This window comes from Coffea arabica, chromosome 2e (assembly GCF_036785885.1).
Source record: "Coffea arabica cultivar ET-39 chromosome 2e, Coffea Arabica ET-39 HiFi, whole genome shotgun sequence".
Lineage (NCBI taxonomy): Eukaryota > Viridiplantae > Streptophyta > Magnoliopsida > Gentianales > Rubiaceae > Coffea > Coffea arabica.
In genome coordinates this window covers 17,749,871-17,764,773 of record NC_092313.1, presented here as the reverse complement: position 1 = coordinate 17,764,773, position 14,903 = coordinate 17,749,871, and the positions used below count along the sequence as shown (strand labels likewise).

General features: G+C 35.0%; 1 protein-coding gene across 1 annotated transcript; it reads right to left on the bottom strand.

Moving 5' to 3' along the window:
* Window positions 1-5,863: 5,863 nt before the first annotated feature.
* On the bottom strand, window positions 5,864-8,097 carry LOC113731455 (cyclin-D3-3). Its single transcript, XM_027256741.2, has 4 exons — window positions 7,304-8,097; window positions 7,005-7,206; window positions 6,690-6,820; window positions 5,864-6,514 (listed from the first exon to the last, which is right to left on the bottom strand). Exons 1-4 carry the CDS (start codon window positions 7,889-7,891, stop codon window positions 6,227-6,229), a joined length of 1,209 nt encoding a protein of 402 aa, XP_027112542.1. The 5' UTR covers window positions 7,892-8,097; the 3' UTR covers window positions 5,864-6,226.
* Window positions 8,098-14,903: the final 6,806 nt, after the last annotated feature.

The window sequence follows — 14,903 nt, the reverse complement described above, 5'->3', positions numbered from 1 at the left end:
TGGAGTTTAAAAACCGTCGATTAGTAGATCCGGAAACTGTAACATGCATATAAGGGAGTTGCAACGATTTATCTGTTAGAAAACAACTTCAAATTTTCTTGTATTTTTCAAATCTATTCATTATTTTTTGGATCTATTGTATCGATTAAATTGTTAAATTGCAAATAACATATCTTGTGCTAAACTATTTCCAGCAATTTGTTAATGAAATTTGATTTTTATATATAAAAAAAACCTATACATAATCCTCAGTGAATTAAAGACCACTATCCTTGCAAGGACTCTTAACACAGCTATTCAAATTCGTACTATATTACAATAATAATAATAATTATTATTATTATAACTATTCAAATTATTATTATTATAAGAATGATCGTTACCAGCAGCTAATTATATGAAATGCTGGCCTTGTTTGGAAGGAGATTTTCTACGTTTTCGTGAACACATTTTTTAATTGTCTTTTTAAATCACATATATCAATACATTTTCTATAAAAAAAAAATTTTAAAAATTGCAATGCGTCCACATGTTCACGCTCACCAACTCCACAAAACTTCTCAAAGCCGAGCAACAGAAGTCGAAGCGGATGAGAGACATCTTCCATACAATCCAAAGATTTTGTCCCCCAGACTCCAAATCCTAACACCTTCTTTTTCAACTTTTTTAAGGGAATGTTGAGTGCCCCATTAACAGATATCCACCTTGCCAAATCCTCTTTTAGTTGCTCTCTCTCCATTTCCATTCCAAAATTGAGCGGCAGCAGCAACCCAACATTTTCTGTCTAAGACTTTCTCTTCTTTCCCCTTCCCCCCAACGATAATGACAATTAAATCCTTTTCAATCTCTTCTTTTTGGTACCTACATTTCCGCTTTCTTGTGCAAACACATGGGCGATCATAAGATTTGGATGACGATAAATCCCATTAAATAATTAATGCCTTCATTTATGTCAAATCAAATATTCCCTTCAATCCCATTTTTATGCGCTGTGATCAACGCTACCCATGTTAAGAAAGCGAAACTTTAACCATCACAACTCATTGCTAACAACCATTTGTTTTCTTGATCACCACCAAGATTTTTAAATCTTGGTTGTAGGTGGGAGGCAAGGTTTCAGCAAGGTTTGAAACGTTGCCTTCCACGTCACTATTTGTGGCTTGCCATTTCAATGGATTTCTCCGATGATGTGCCCTTCAATTTAAAGTTCAATGGCTATTTAGTTTTGCTAACCTCCTCCTATAATAGGATAGATATAGAGTAGGGTATATAAATGTTATCGAAAAGAAAAAAAAAAACCCATCACAACTCATCTATGGGAGAAGAATTCTTCGAACATGACCTTTGATTCAAAGCACAATGGCTATTTAGTTTTGCTTTGCCACCTTCTTCTTATCAATTTGGTCTCTTGATCACCACCAAAACTTAAAGCTTTGCCCTTTAATTTAAAGTTCAATGGTGGGTGTTTGGACAGCCATTTTCCGCCAAAAAATTGCTACGTTTTCCGTGAACACATTTTCCTATCATCTTTTTACTTCACATACATCAAATCGCTACAGTAATTTTTCTACAAAAAATCCAAAAAAATGCAATCCAAACACAGATCACAACTCATTTATAGGAGAAGAATTCTTCGAACATGCCCTTCAATTCAAAGTGTAGTGGCTATTTCTTTTTGCTTTGCCACCTTCTTCTTATCAATTTGTAAGTAAGTACAAGAGAAATACGATGAAGAAAAATGAATTTAAAATTTTGACTTTTCCGATCCTGCTGACATGGAAAATGAGGACAGAAGAATGCATACGAAGCGGGTCTCACAAGTTGAGTTCTGTCCAATTTAAATTAATCGATGTAATTTTTACAATTTTTAATACAAATTTGTATGGTATGAATACGTGAACTTGAATTTGTCAACTCACAAAACTATAAGTTGATGATTATTCAAAAATTATACTCCGAGTTAGCTTACACCAAATGTTATAGGAATTGCACAGATGAATTTGAATTCGACAAAACTCAATCAATTTGTGAGGGGGTCAGAGACAAGTGTACCAAGGAAGGAGCATTAATGTGATGCAACACAACATATAGTTTTGTCTGTCTGTTGGCATTAATAATACAAGGTTAGGACAGAGCGGGGAACGTAAGAGAGTGAAAAATGGGGAATGACACGTGGCTCGAGATTCATTCGGTAAAGTGAAATCCCACTTATGAGGTGTAGATGTAGGGAAATTCTACTACCCGACCTGAGACAGTTGGCACGCATGCAGTTGCTAAATAAAATTTTGCTTTAGCCATCCCAGAGAAGAAAACTGTAGCATAATATATATAACACGTAAAATTTAAAGCTCCCTTCTAACCAAAAAAGCCAAGAAACGGGTGGTTCCATATTTATTGGTAGTATAATCGCAAGCATAACCCATAACGGTTGCGTTCGACGAGGCCCCGAGTATTCATTCCATTGGGACACAGAAAGTGCAAATTTTTGCGTCCTTTGATAATTCCCTTCTTTCTTTTTTTTTTTTTTTCTCTCATGTAATATGATGATGGCCTTTGACAATGCGAAGAAAGTAGAAAGACACAACAGCTAGCAGGGAGTAAAAGTCCACTCATGAATGTTTCATGTCTCCTGGCAAATGTTTTTGTCATCTGACAAAATACAATAATCTGCTTATTCGGGCCCTCTCCGTCGTTTATGTTTGTTTCTTCTTCTTCTCCTTGTGATCTTGTTGCTATTTTTTTTTTGTCTTTGTTCCTCTTTAAGTTTTTTATGTGGCCAAGTTAAAAAGAGTACTATATAAGAAAACATGTCGTGAAGTGAAGTGATAATTCTATTAAAGAAAACAGCACGGCATTTGCCTTCCAGAATGAGATCTTTGTAGAGTGTCTTGACCATATTCATCAAAGTTTTCGGGCAATGTTCAATTGGCTGATAAAAATGTACTACTACTAACATTTGAACAATAATAATAATATTTGTTAGCATGAACTATATGTCTATTTAAGCTTATTTTTTTCTTACCGATACATGGGTGGTTCAAGGGGCATGTTTTCTTTGCTGTTCCAATCTGACTGAGGCGACTTTTCCTCGAACTTTGAAAAATTAAGTTATCTTGCTCTCTTTTTTTTTTTTTCTTTTTAAATCACTGAGATCTAATTAAGTACTATGGATTAAGCTGCAATTTCAACTGGAGATTGTTACAAATATTTCCTGCAAGATGTGTACTAGTTTTCCAGCTGTAAGCGGAAGTCTGAACGATCCGTATTGAAAATTTGACAACAACAAGATGACCCTAACAACTGTTTATGACGGATCTGATCATTTTCCATGTTCCCTGAAAAGTGAAAACCATTTCCTATTGCCTACGCTGTTTCTTAAAAGAAAGAACCAAGGACAACTAGCGTTGAAATCCCAGGCTCCTTGCTGAACGACAATTCTCAAATCAACCAAACAACAGGAAATCCAAAAATATTTGTTTGGAAAGGGCACTAATCACCACCACGGTCGATATTTTCTATTAAGTTCAATATAAGCAGATAGTAAATTGTGTGGATTTACAAACTTTACGTATAAGAAGCATTTGAAGGGCACTAATCTTTTACTAAAATCTGAAATTATTGTCAATGGACAAATAGTTTGCAGAAAAAGGGGGGAGCCCCCGGGGGGGGGGGGGGGCGGCAGTGGGTTTTGGGGTTAGAAGTTTTAAATTTTTAACGAAAGAACGATTGGCATTGCCATAGCTGAAGCTGTACATGCATGCATGCACAAGGCAGGGAAGAATACGCGTATATATATATATATATATATATATATATCGGTAAACGCCAAGCTTGTAGAGAGTAAATCGGGGGGTGGGGCTATGGGTGGACGTTGTAGCTAGTTCACTGTTCAATGGCGGAGTCAAAAAGGTTAGACAATCTAAGAGCAATTGATGGGGCTGTTTACTTGTTAATCCTCCCTACTGATTATTCTGGGTTAACTAAACATCATCAACAGTGAACATAAGGATGTATGAGACACTTGTTCTAAGGTAAGCGTTTCAAATCTTTTAACTCCTTTTCAAATGATACAGCAGTCCAACTCCTAATCACTATGAAAGTTAATCACTTGTATCATTGTGGTCTCATTGTTTTGACTATAAAGTATGTACTTACACTTTTTTTTTTCCTTTCTTTCTTTCTTTCTTCTTTTTCTTCTTCTTTTTTTTTTTTTGAAAAAACAAAAAAGAAAAAAGGGGTCAACGGTGATTCTTAACTTATTGATTATCCCCTAATAATTCGAACTCGTGGCCTACTAATATTAATTTGTAAGGAAGAAAACCAATGGATGCATCAACTGTTTTCTGACACAATTTCAATCTAATAGCACTCGGATGAAGAAATCAATACAACCGGCAAGCCTATCAAGTCATTTGGGGTATGTATACGCTTCTACACTGTAGTGATATTGTGTGCTGTCTTTTTTTTTTTAGCCGATATGATAGACCTATATTTATCCTATGCTATGGAAAGGAGAAGACCTGAAGAGATCAAGAGGAAAGCCGAGAAGACTGAACCACCTTCTATCCCAAATAGGGGTGCAAACGAGCCGAACTCGAGTCGAGTTTTGGCTAATCGAGCCGAGCTCGAGTTAATTTTGTGAAGCTCAAACTCGAGCTCGAGCTCGACGAGCTCAAAATATCAAGCTCGAGCTCGAGCTTAAAAAATAAAAAAATAATTATAATTATTTTATTTTTAAAAAAGAAAAAATAGTTATTTATTTTTAAAAATGAATAAAACAATAATTTTTTTAACAAATAATAAAATATTAGGGATATATATGTAATTTTACTATTAAAATAAAAATAAAAAATATATATAATTGAGCTCGCGAGCCAACGAGTTTAATGTTTTTGAGTTCGAGCTCGAGATCGACTTAATTAGCTCGAGCTCGTATTCGAGCCGCTCGCGAGCGGCTCAATTCGCGAAACACCCCTAATCCCAAACGAGTGTACTATGCACTCGACTGAAAGCCACTTAAAGTGACTTGACACATTTTTGTGATCAATTGTGGGAGGCAAGGTTTGATCCTGAACTCCCACGCCATATTTTTGTGGCGTGCTGTCGTATGATAGTACAGTTATTTTCTTTCCCTTTTACTTGTTCCAGTTTGCAAAGTGTCTGTCACACAGTAATTACTAAGTCAAATATGACTTGTAAAATAAAGAATTCCTATGCTTTTTACATTTTAAAAACTAAGTTACATATTTTGGAAGTCTAAGTTGTGATAGTACGATTTGAGATTAAGTTATTATATATCCCAGTGTGTTGTAGAAGATAAACTTGAAAATGAATTCAATTGGACATAAAACTTAAAATGTCATATAATTTGAAGGATATAACCAATAAAAGTCAAAAGACAAAAACATCTTATTTGGAAAGCAATTTTTCAAAGAAAAATTATTACGTTTTTCATGAACACATTTTCCAATCACTTTTTACCTTACAAATATCAAATAGCTACAGTATTTTAAAAAAAAAATTCAGAAAAATGCAATCCGAACGTGTAAGAGATCCCTAGCCAAATGCTACAACCCTTGAGTTTCCCCACCGGCCAACAACTTGCCCTGCAACATCCTATTCCCCAATTACTGAAAAAAATTTATGGTAAGCTGTCCGCGTTACACCAACCTACCTCGCAATTAGCATGTTACTTGATTACATCCGTTATCTACATAGAAATAGATTTCCTAATTCATAGAAATTACTCTTAATTCATAGACCAATAGATTTCCTAAGTAAAGCTAGGCCAGCAATGTACTTGCAATAAATTAGTCAAGGAGTTCAAACAGCTGAAATTGAAAGGGATCAATCTTCAAAAAGATTAAACAAATAAGTTGGGAATTTATATTGGTTTTATGAACATGTCCATATAAAGTAGTATAATTGAGAATGACTTGAGAGAAAGAGGAAGAGAGAGACAATGATGTCATGAGAGAGAAACTGAAACGGAGAGAGGAAGAATGTATCCATCTCTATCTCTCTCTCTCTCTCTTTCACTCCGGTTTTTTTTTAGCAATTCGCCAGCCATCTGCTCCCAACAGTGATAACATGTAATTCCAAGCTGAGAGAGGAAGAACTTGAACCAAAGATTTACTTGGATATATTAAGGACGTAGGCAAGCAGGGACTTAGTTGTGTATTGGAAGTTGCATCCTGCATGCACATAGATTATAGTAATACTGCTATTAACGAGGGCTGCCAACAATGTCCACAAATACCCTGGTCAATGAGGGCAGTCTCATCTGCTGTTCTTGAACTCTGCTTTTCTTGATCAGGGGCTGAGGCTCCTCAGGAGGAGAAGAACCAGACAAACCCCCCGTTGTACCCACCCAGGAATCATTTGAGCTACCAGAGTTGAAAAATGCATCCATTACACCAAGAGGGCTGCTTGGAACTGGATCATATTTCCGCTTAAGAGAATTGCTAGTGCTTGATAGCACTGCAATGGCTTCATAGCAATCGGTCACTTTTGTCTGTAAAACAGAGTTGGTTTTTAATCAGCAAGAATTCAACAATGTGATTATCTCTAATAACCTTAATACTACCAAGATATTATATACTCGTAATAAATGATTAATTGTGAAGAGAAGAATAGGGAGGCTGGTAGTAGCAGAAAATGACGGACAAAAAACCAGACATACAACGAACCTTGCTGATTCCGAGAACTTCAAGAAGTTGGTTCTCATAGTCAATGGCATTATATGGATCCACTTGATGAATAACGTGAAGCATAATTGCGGTAGCCAGCACAGATGGAAGATAACTTGAGAATCCTGAATCTATACAGTCCAAAGCAACAAAGGTACAAAATTATGAAAATACTCAAAAGGGTCGTTACTGGTTAGTACAGAATATATTGTTTTATTTTTCTTTTTGTACAGATACTTATCAAAATGTCTTAACTTTTCACAAAAAATGAGATCCAAGAACCTTTAATTAAGCAGCTCTCTGTCCCAGTCTTACCAGGCATGACCGTGAGGAGGAGACTCTCGCATCTCCTGAGAAACTCCCAGTGGACATGGCTCTTCAATCCCAGCCTCCTTATTATGTGATCAAGAAATGAAATTGGGGTCACTGGATTCATCCTCCATTTGAGTGTGGATAGAATCAATAGCTCCATTTTCTGAATGGTTTTAGCCTCAAACACATATTTTGAGTCCAACACCTAATTGCATAGCCAAGAATAAGAGAACCATAATTATGTGGTATATCAAAACCACAATTTCATAAGGAAAAGAATGAAAACTCGGCATTGTACATACTTGAAAGTCTAAAAGAAGGGGAACTTGGATCTCTTCAACTTTTGCAGCCAGCGAGAGGCAAGTGAGGGATGCAAGTTGGATCATCCATGGCTTATCCTTCTGATAATGTAGGCTAGAAAGGAATCTGTCGAGATAATTGATGGCAAGAATAGCAGTCAAAGTAGAGAATCCATAATAGGCATTGACTTTTAGAATCCATTCCACAGCCTCTCGACGAGCAGCTGAGAATACGGGATCTTTTGCATTAGCGTTGCCAGAAGAAGCAAGATGTTGAGTTTCTTTCTCTTTAGAGAAAAGGGACAGAAGCTCTTCATCTTCCCAGAACAAGTCTTGCTCCAACAAGGGAAGGTGCAGAGGAGGAGGAAAAAGAGAAGAAGGGCAGTTTGTTGCTGTTCCATTGTTGTTGTTATTCTTTAAGATAGCATTGGTATTACTTTCACAGACATCTAGAACTCCTTCGTCTTCTTCTCCTTCTTGTTCCACATCTCCCCATTTTTCTTCTTCACAATAAAGAGCATCTAAGGAGAATGATTGGAGGCTTTGGTGTTGTGTTTGCGGATGGTAATGCACATTTTTCTCTATAGCCATCTTCTTCTCCTCCTCCTTTTTTCAAAGAAGAAGAGGTCCCTGCTGTACTCTGCTGTTGCTCATCATACAAAAGAGAAAAGAAGAAAAGAAAAGCTCATAGTAGTTCCCAAAGTCCAACGTCCCCTCTGTCTTTGGCTCTCCCTCTCTCTCAGCCTCAGGAGTGCTTCTCAAAAACAGAGAGAAAGAAAAGGAAGGAGGGATTTTATCAGAGTGGCTGTCACGCTTGTCTTTTCGTTATTATATACTCAAAGGTGAGATTTCAGATTTGGGGTAATATTTTGGTTTGGTTGGTTTTTTCTTTTCTTCTTTTTATTTTCTCAAAATACGGCACCAGCTGCTATGTACTACTACTAATATTGTGCTTTCCTCTTTTTTTTTTTTTACACAATAAAATCTATTCTAGATCCACTACTACCTTATGCTAAAGGGAAGGGGTCTAAAAAGGTCTAAAAAATTTTTTTTAAACACGATAGAATCTATTTTAAACCTATTTCTACTCTATACTAGGGGAGAAGGAGTTAAAGAGGTCCAAGGAAAATCTAGAGGGCACTAAACTACCACTGACCTAGTAGGGGGAGGGTGTGACGACCCCACCTCCCCCTAAGGCGTACCAGAGGGTTTAGCGGGCCGCCTGCCCAACTTTCGCCGGGACTCACTCACTCACTACATTTCCTCAAGTAAATTACAAGGTACAACTCAAATGATACATCCCATTCTCCAAAATTACATATCTTAAACGAAGCGGAAACCAATTCTAAGTGTAAAATATAGAGTTACATCTGATACAATTCCAAATATTTATACAGGCCCAAAAGTACATAAACCAAAACCGAAACTAAACTATACAAGAGGTACGCCATCCAGCCACACAAAGACCCAAAAACACGTTCTTCCTTTACTTCGATCCCTGTGGGGAGAAGAAGAATATAGGGGGTGAGCTAGAAGCTCAGCGAGTGACCAGTAAAATAAACAGCCAAGTATTTTTCACAATAAAGCATTGATATGATGTCATGATGCAGTAATCAAATGTTTATTTATTGCTCATGTGAGCCATTGAAGCTCTTGTACTTAAATACCCAATGCTCGTTTAGATCAAGTAACCATGAAACAGAAGTAAGGAGCCATCGTGCTCCAAATAATGTGTAAACATTAGTAGAGACATTGGTTCTAAGCACAAGACTTTCCAGGAACTCATTGGAGCCAAATAATGTGTATAGTTTAGTTTCGGTTTTGGTTTATGTACTTTTGGGCCTGTATAAATATTTGGAATTGTATCAGATGTAACTCTATATTTTACACTTAGAATTGGTTTCCGCTTCGTTTAAGATATGTAATTTTGGAGAATGGGATGTATCATTTGAGTTGTACCTTGTAATTTACTTGAGGAAATGTAGTGAGTGAGTGAGTCCCGGCGAGAGCTGGGCAGGCGGCCCGCTAAACCCTCTGGTACGCCTTAGGGGGAGGTGGGGTCGTCACAGAGGGAACTTAAAGAGATCCAAGGGTTTTTTTTTTTGTGGACATGATAGAATCTATTTTAAACCTACTTCTACTCTATATTAAGGGAGGGGGATCTAAAGAGATCCAAGGAAAATCTAGAGAGTACTAAACTATCACTGACTCAGACGAATGCTTACATATCTACTAGCAAATTTTTTTAGAAAAATCTGAATTTTTTAGAATACAAACTAAGGGATTAATCTTTTAACTTGCATCCAAGTAGAGTTTTAAAACTCTCTTGATGGCTAACTATTCTAGAATTAGTTGATTAGTATTGTGCCTTTGGTAAGTGAGGAATCACAGGCACGCACACCAAGCCGCAGACCAGTCACCAGCCCTACCGCCACCCTATCAAAATGAAAAACCATCCTACTGTAATTTTCTTTTAAACTGCTAGTACTTTTTTATTACTGACATTTTAATTTAACTGAAGAGCTTTTTGCACTTTTGTAGCCTAATAATAACTGCGTACTTTATGGATGTATAATTTTTCCCGGCGTCAATCACCTGGTGTCCGGTTAATGCCGCATCGGTCTCGATTGATTGATTAATCCGAAGTTGAACATTATTGGACCATTTCAAGATGACTTTTTAAACGTTATTTTCTATCTACAAGACTCAAGTATAAGACCCTTCTTGAAATAATATTTGAAATATAAGACTCAAGTATAAGACCCTTTTCTATCTGAAACAGATATCTATATCTATATATATATATATATATATTGCAGGAGAGGTTTTAGCGGAGGCCTCCTCGATGGCTTCCAAATCTCCCATACTTTTTTTCTAGATTTTTTATTTATTTTAATTCATAAATTCAATTAAAAAGTTTGAAATACTGTGATTTACAACTAATCCCATGACAATTCCAATTTAAAATTTAAAACTTTCTTTCCCACTTAAAATGAGTGTTTAATAAATCGTTTATAGTTTGTTTTCAGACTTTAACCCCTTTTTCCCTCCATAAGTAAAGAAAATAAATTTGGATAATTTGATTAGTCCCATGTTAAAATCATTCACCCTATTACAACTTTATCGCTTTAGCCCATTTTATTTCTTGATTAATAAGATTGATTTGTCAATCTGAGGAATAATGTGACTAATCCCTTTTTTAATTATCTATATAATAATATTTTTAGCACTGTCCTTCCAGATATATATGTAGATTTGTCAAACATTCGGATAACATATCTAATTATAGCCATTCTTTAACCATTTTACCTTTTGCAACTAAATAAATTTTTTTTTAACATTAAACTTATCTTATTTGACGAAGATTCCAACCAATGAAATAAATATTTTGACATACAACGTCATGTAGATAATTTTTTACATGCACAAAACTGTATCTGGATAATTTTATACATAACACATACATCAAAAAGTGCACATAAAACAAAATTTTGAGATGAATTTTAAATTAATAAAAGGGGCATTTAGATGGTTGTTTTTCGGAATGTTTATTAAAAAATTTAAAACAAATATTTGTTTAAACGATTATCTTGAGTGATTGTCATAAAAAATAGTAGTATTTCATCAAAATTATACCCAATTATTTTACCTTCATGACTATAACTTTAATCTTTATTTGAAAGAAGAAAAAATTGAAAAGCGAGGTAATAAATCCTAAATGATAAAAGGAATAGAAAGACTGGAGTATAGGGCCAAGAAGGATAAAAATAAGGTAATGAATCCTAAATAGTTAAAGGAATATAGGGTTAGAGAAAATAAAGTCAAATGAGCTGTAGTTGTGGGTTGTGATGAAACTATCAAAATTGATTATTTATGTGGGTTAAATGGATATAGTTTTACATGATTTTGGTTATCTTACACATTTACAATCCACTACAAAATTTTATTTATTTTTTCTCCCATATTCTTTGAGCAACAAAATAAGATACCATTGTAATCAACAAAAATAAGAACACATTGCATTAATAAATATTTTTTTACCTAAAAAAATTACACAAAAGAATCAATAGTGGTGATCATGAGAAGTTTTAATTTTGTCACTCTACAAGAATCTCAAAATAATTTAGGTGTGAATGCAAGAGATCAATTTACACTTAATGAATTAATTAAAACTTTGATGGAAGGGAAGGGCGGAAGTACGATAAAATTTAACAAAAATTAGAAAAGTAAAAATTAAAGAGTAGGAAAAGAACGTTAAATATGCTTTTGCAAAAAGTAGAATATAATTATTGAATTTGTAGTGATTTAAATTTGCTTACTAATGAATTTGAATCTACGTCTAATTTAATTAGGTCTAAATAGATAGTTCCAATCTATCCGTTTAATAGCCATTAATTAATGATTTTTATTGGGTTACCCATTTAAAGTTAATAAAATTGCATACCCATACTCATTTGTTGAAGAGCAAGTTAAAAAATTGGTTATTATTTACAACTATATATGGAGAGTAACATAATAGGAGATAAATAGGTTGCGAAATTGGGTAAGAAATTGCATGATTTAATAGAAACAGGGTAGAGTGAAAGAAATGTAGAGTTTGTAGGAAAGAAACGAATTGGAGGAATGTGGAAAGTTTGGGTTAGAAAGGCGAGAACAAGGTTAATGAAAAGTAAGGGAATGTTAATGGGAAGTGATGCAAAAAAAGAGAACATGGAAGGAAGGGGTAACAATTTATATTTGATGTGTTTTTAGTATTTTTTTAGATATTTTTGTGACCTTTGTCCGTATTTTTTAATATACGTTGAGGTTTTAGATAAGGTACATAAATACAATATAAATTATATACTAAAATAAATTTGATTTTTTTCACATTTTTTCATGTAACTAATATAAATAATTCATTTATTATTAATATTTTATTACACATAAATCCATGCATAACGCGGGTTGCAATACTAGTTTGCAATACTAGTTTAAGAGTATTAAGTTTCTTGTCATTTAACCCAGCAATAATCGATGTATGGTAGTAGTATCATGGGGTAGAATGTACGGGGGGAAAATTAAAAGGAAAAAGGTAGTAGGCCATAGACTGGACCGTGGACTGGCTTGGCCTGGACTTGGGTGGGTTCGAGGAACCAGGAATCAAGTACAAAACATATAGGGGTGGCCAAAAATACCCGCACACTCAAAAACTCATTATATCCAATCCAATCAAATTCAAAAATTAGAATACTCGATTCATATTATTTAATTCGATCAAAAGATGATAGGGTACTCGCTTACATGCGGGATGAGTTAAAATCACATAATTAAAACTTGCGGATATTCAACTCATCCTGCATATATATACTTTTTTATTTTTATATACATACTATAAAATAATATTTTTTAGAATTAAATAACTAATTTTATTGGACAAATTATATTACAAATACGAGAGACTATAGTTTGTTTAAAAGATTCATTTATAGAGATCACGATCTTATGTTTTTTAGAAAAGAATTTAATTAATATGGAATATATATTTTAAAAAAAGTTGCTACTTATTTTAAAATTTTATTAATTTTGAATTCTTTTAATTTTTTTCCTTTTTATTGAATTCTGTTCGCATGTTTTTTTTTTGGTGGAAGACTTTTTTGTGAAAAATTCTTTATTAAATCTTAGATGAATATGTAAAATATAAAATTAAATTATTATAAATTATTTTTTTAAAAAATAAATGATAAGCAGGACGGATACTCGTTGATTCGACCTTATCTTAACAAATACTCTATAATCGAGTACCTATTGATATGCAGGATGAATAATGATTAAAAAATAACTCACCCGTAAGATGCGAGTCACACACACGTTAGCCAATTTGTGTACAGGGTGAGTACCCGACCGTACCCACCCGAACGGCAGCGTAGAAAGACGGGGGAGGAATAGGAGTATAGGAGTATAGGACGCAAGGGTTAGACTTAGCCGGGATATTAAAGTAGCTTTCTCCATCCATGCTGCTGTATCTTTTGTCATTTCGCAAAGATTTTGCAGAACTGTTTGTGAAAGCTGGGTCTTTCTTTATTGGTATTGCCACCGGCACCAGTAGATTCATTTTGGTAAATAGTACTGATAATCGGATTTCCAACATAAATCCTGTAAAATAGGACGATGTCTCACCTACTAACCTAAAATTAATCCGTGTTCTGGAGCACGAATTATACACTCCGCTCATCGTTCTAAGCTTAGGCTTTGGCTCTTTGCTAGAGTCCAGTGTCGCCATTTCATGATCAAGTTTGTTTTGCTCCTAGAGAAGGCATTACAAACTTACTACTCGTTTTCATTGCCTCTTGTTCCACCATTGTTTTCGTCACATGCTTAAATTAAATTTTACTCTTTATCACATTCTAATTTTTTAGACACATTTCATAACATCATTTTACTCGTAAATCAACCAGCATGATGAAGTAGAATTGGGAAAAAAAAAAAAAAAATGCCGCCTAGCGAACATCTCTCTGATTCAATTGTTTCCTCGTAGCTTTTTTGTTTTTTCTGGGTAGGACTTCTTTGGTTGCAGAAGTACGTACAAGTCTAATGTATCGGGTCTTCGGCCGTCATTCTGCAACAGAATATACTACTAGTATCCAAATCAAATTTCTGGAGACATATTATTATTGATTGGGTTTTCCTCTCCGCGTATTAGATTGCTCGTTTCTGCTTTTATTTTATTTTTTTGGTGAGAAACAATAATGCATCAGATTGCTCAATCTAATTTGTTCACAAAGACGACAAATGAGAAGTGGGGTATGGGGGTTGGAGGTGACGGCCAGCCACAAACCAACTAATTATCAAACAAGATTAGATAGTTAGTACAGTTATTAAGGCGCTAATTCATCAGCTTCAATGCATCATAATACTCCTATCAGCATTCAGCACTAGCACTACCAAACAGCACCACCAAGTTAAACAACCACAAATGAAAACACCAGCCCAGCTTTTGCATCATGCCGACTGCCAAAGTCAAATTGGCCCACCACCCTTTTTTGTTTTTTGAATTTAACTCACTCAAAAATGCCAGACAATAAATCGACTTTTCGAAATGAATCATCAATCATTTCTCCTCCACTTCCAAAGATTTGTCAAACCGAACAGAAGCATACACCACCCTTTATAGGATTGTCCCCCATCATTGACCCGAGAAAATCATGCCTCCGCCCACAGGCCACAGGGGAAGGAAAAAAAAAAAAGGGACAGAAGAAACACAAAAAATAAAAATAACGCAAGAAATGTTTTGTTCAACGGCCACGTACGTGCACCTTAAGAGCGCAAATGATTCTATAATGGGTTGTCCGCACCACATTAATAATTGATTCTGCAGTAGCAGATGGTATTCTTCGCTGTGTAGGATTCAGGGAGTATTCAGTTTGAGCAAGAGGAAAAAGGTGCATGTGCAGCACGAACACCAATTCTTGGGTAGCTGTCAAGTGACGATCATTGACAGATGGTAGCATTTGTTCCTTACTGTATAGTTCACGGGGAGTTTGAATTTTCTTCTGTTTTTTTTTTTTTCTTTGCTCATGATTTTTGTGTTCTGTGACTGCCATGGAGTGGGCGTGGAGCCATA

Bases quoted from the DNA above. Each gene is read 5' to 3' on its own strand.
- LOC113731455 (XM_027256741.2), bottom strand. From the start codon at position 7,891: ATGGCTATAGAGAAAAATGTGCATTACCATCCGCAAACACAACACCAA. The intron at 7,207-7,303 runs GTATGTACAATG...CTATGCAATTAG, and splicing joins CCCTTCTTTTAGACTTTCAA to GTGTTGGACTCAAAATATGT. The intron at 6,515-6,689 runs GTTCGTTGTATG...TCTGTTTTACAG, and splicing joins AAGTTCTCGGAATCAGCAAG to ACAAAAGTGACCGATTGCTA.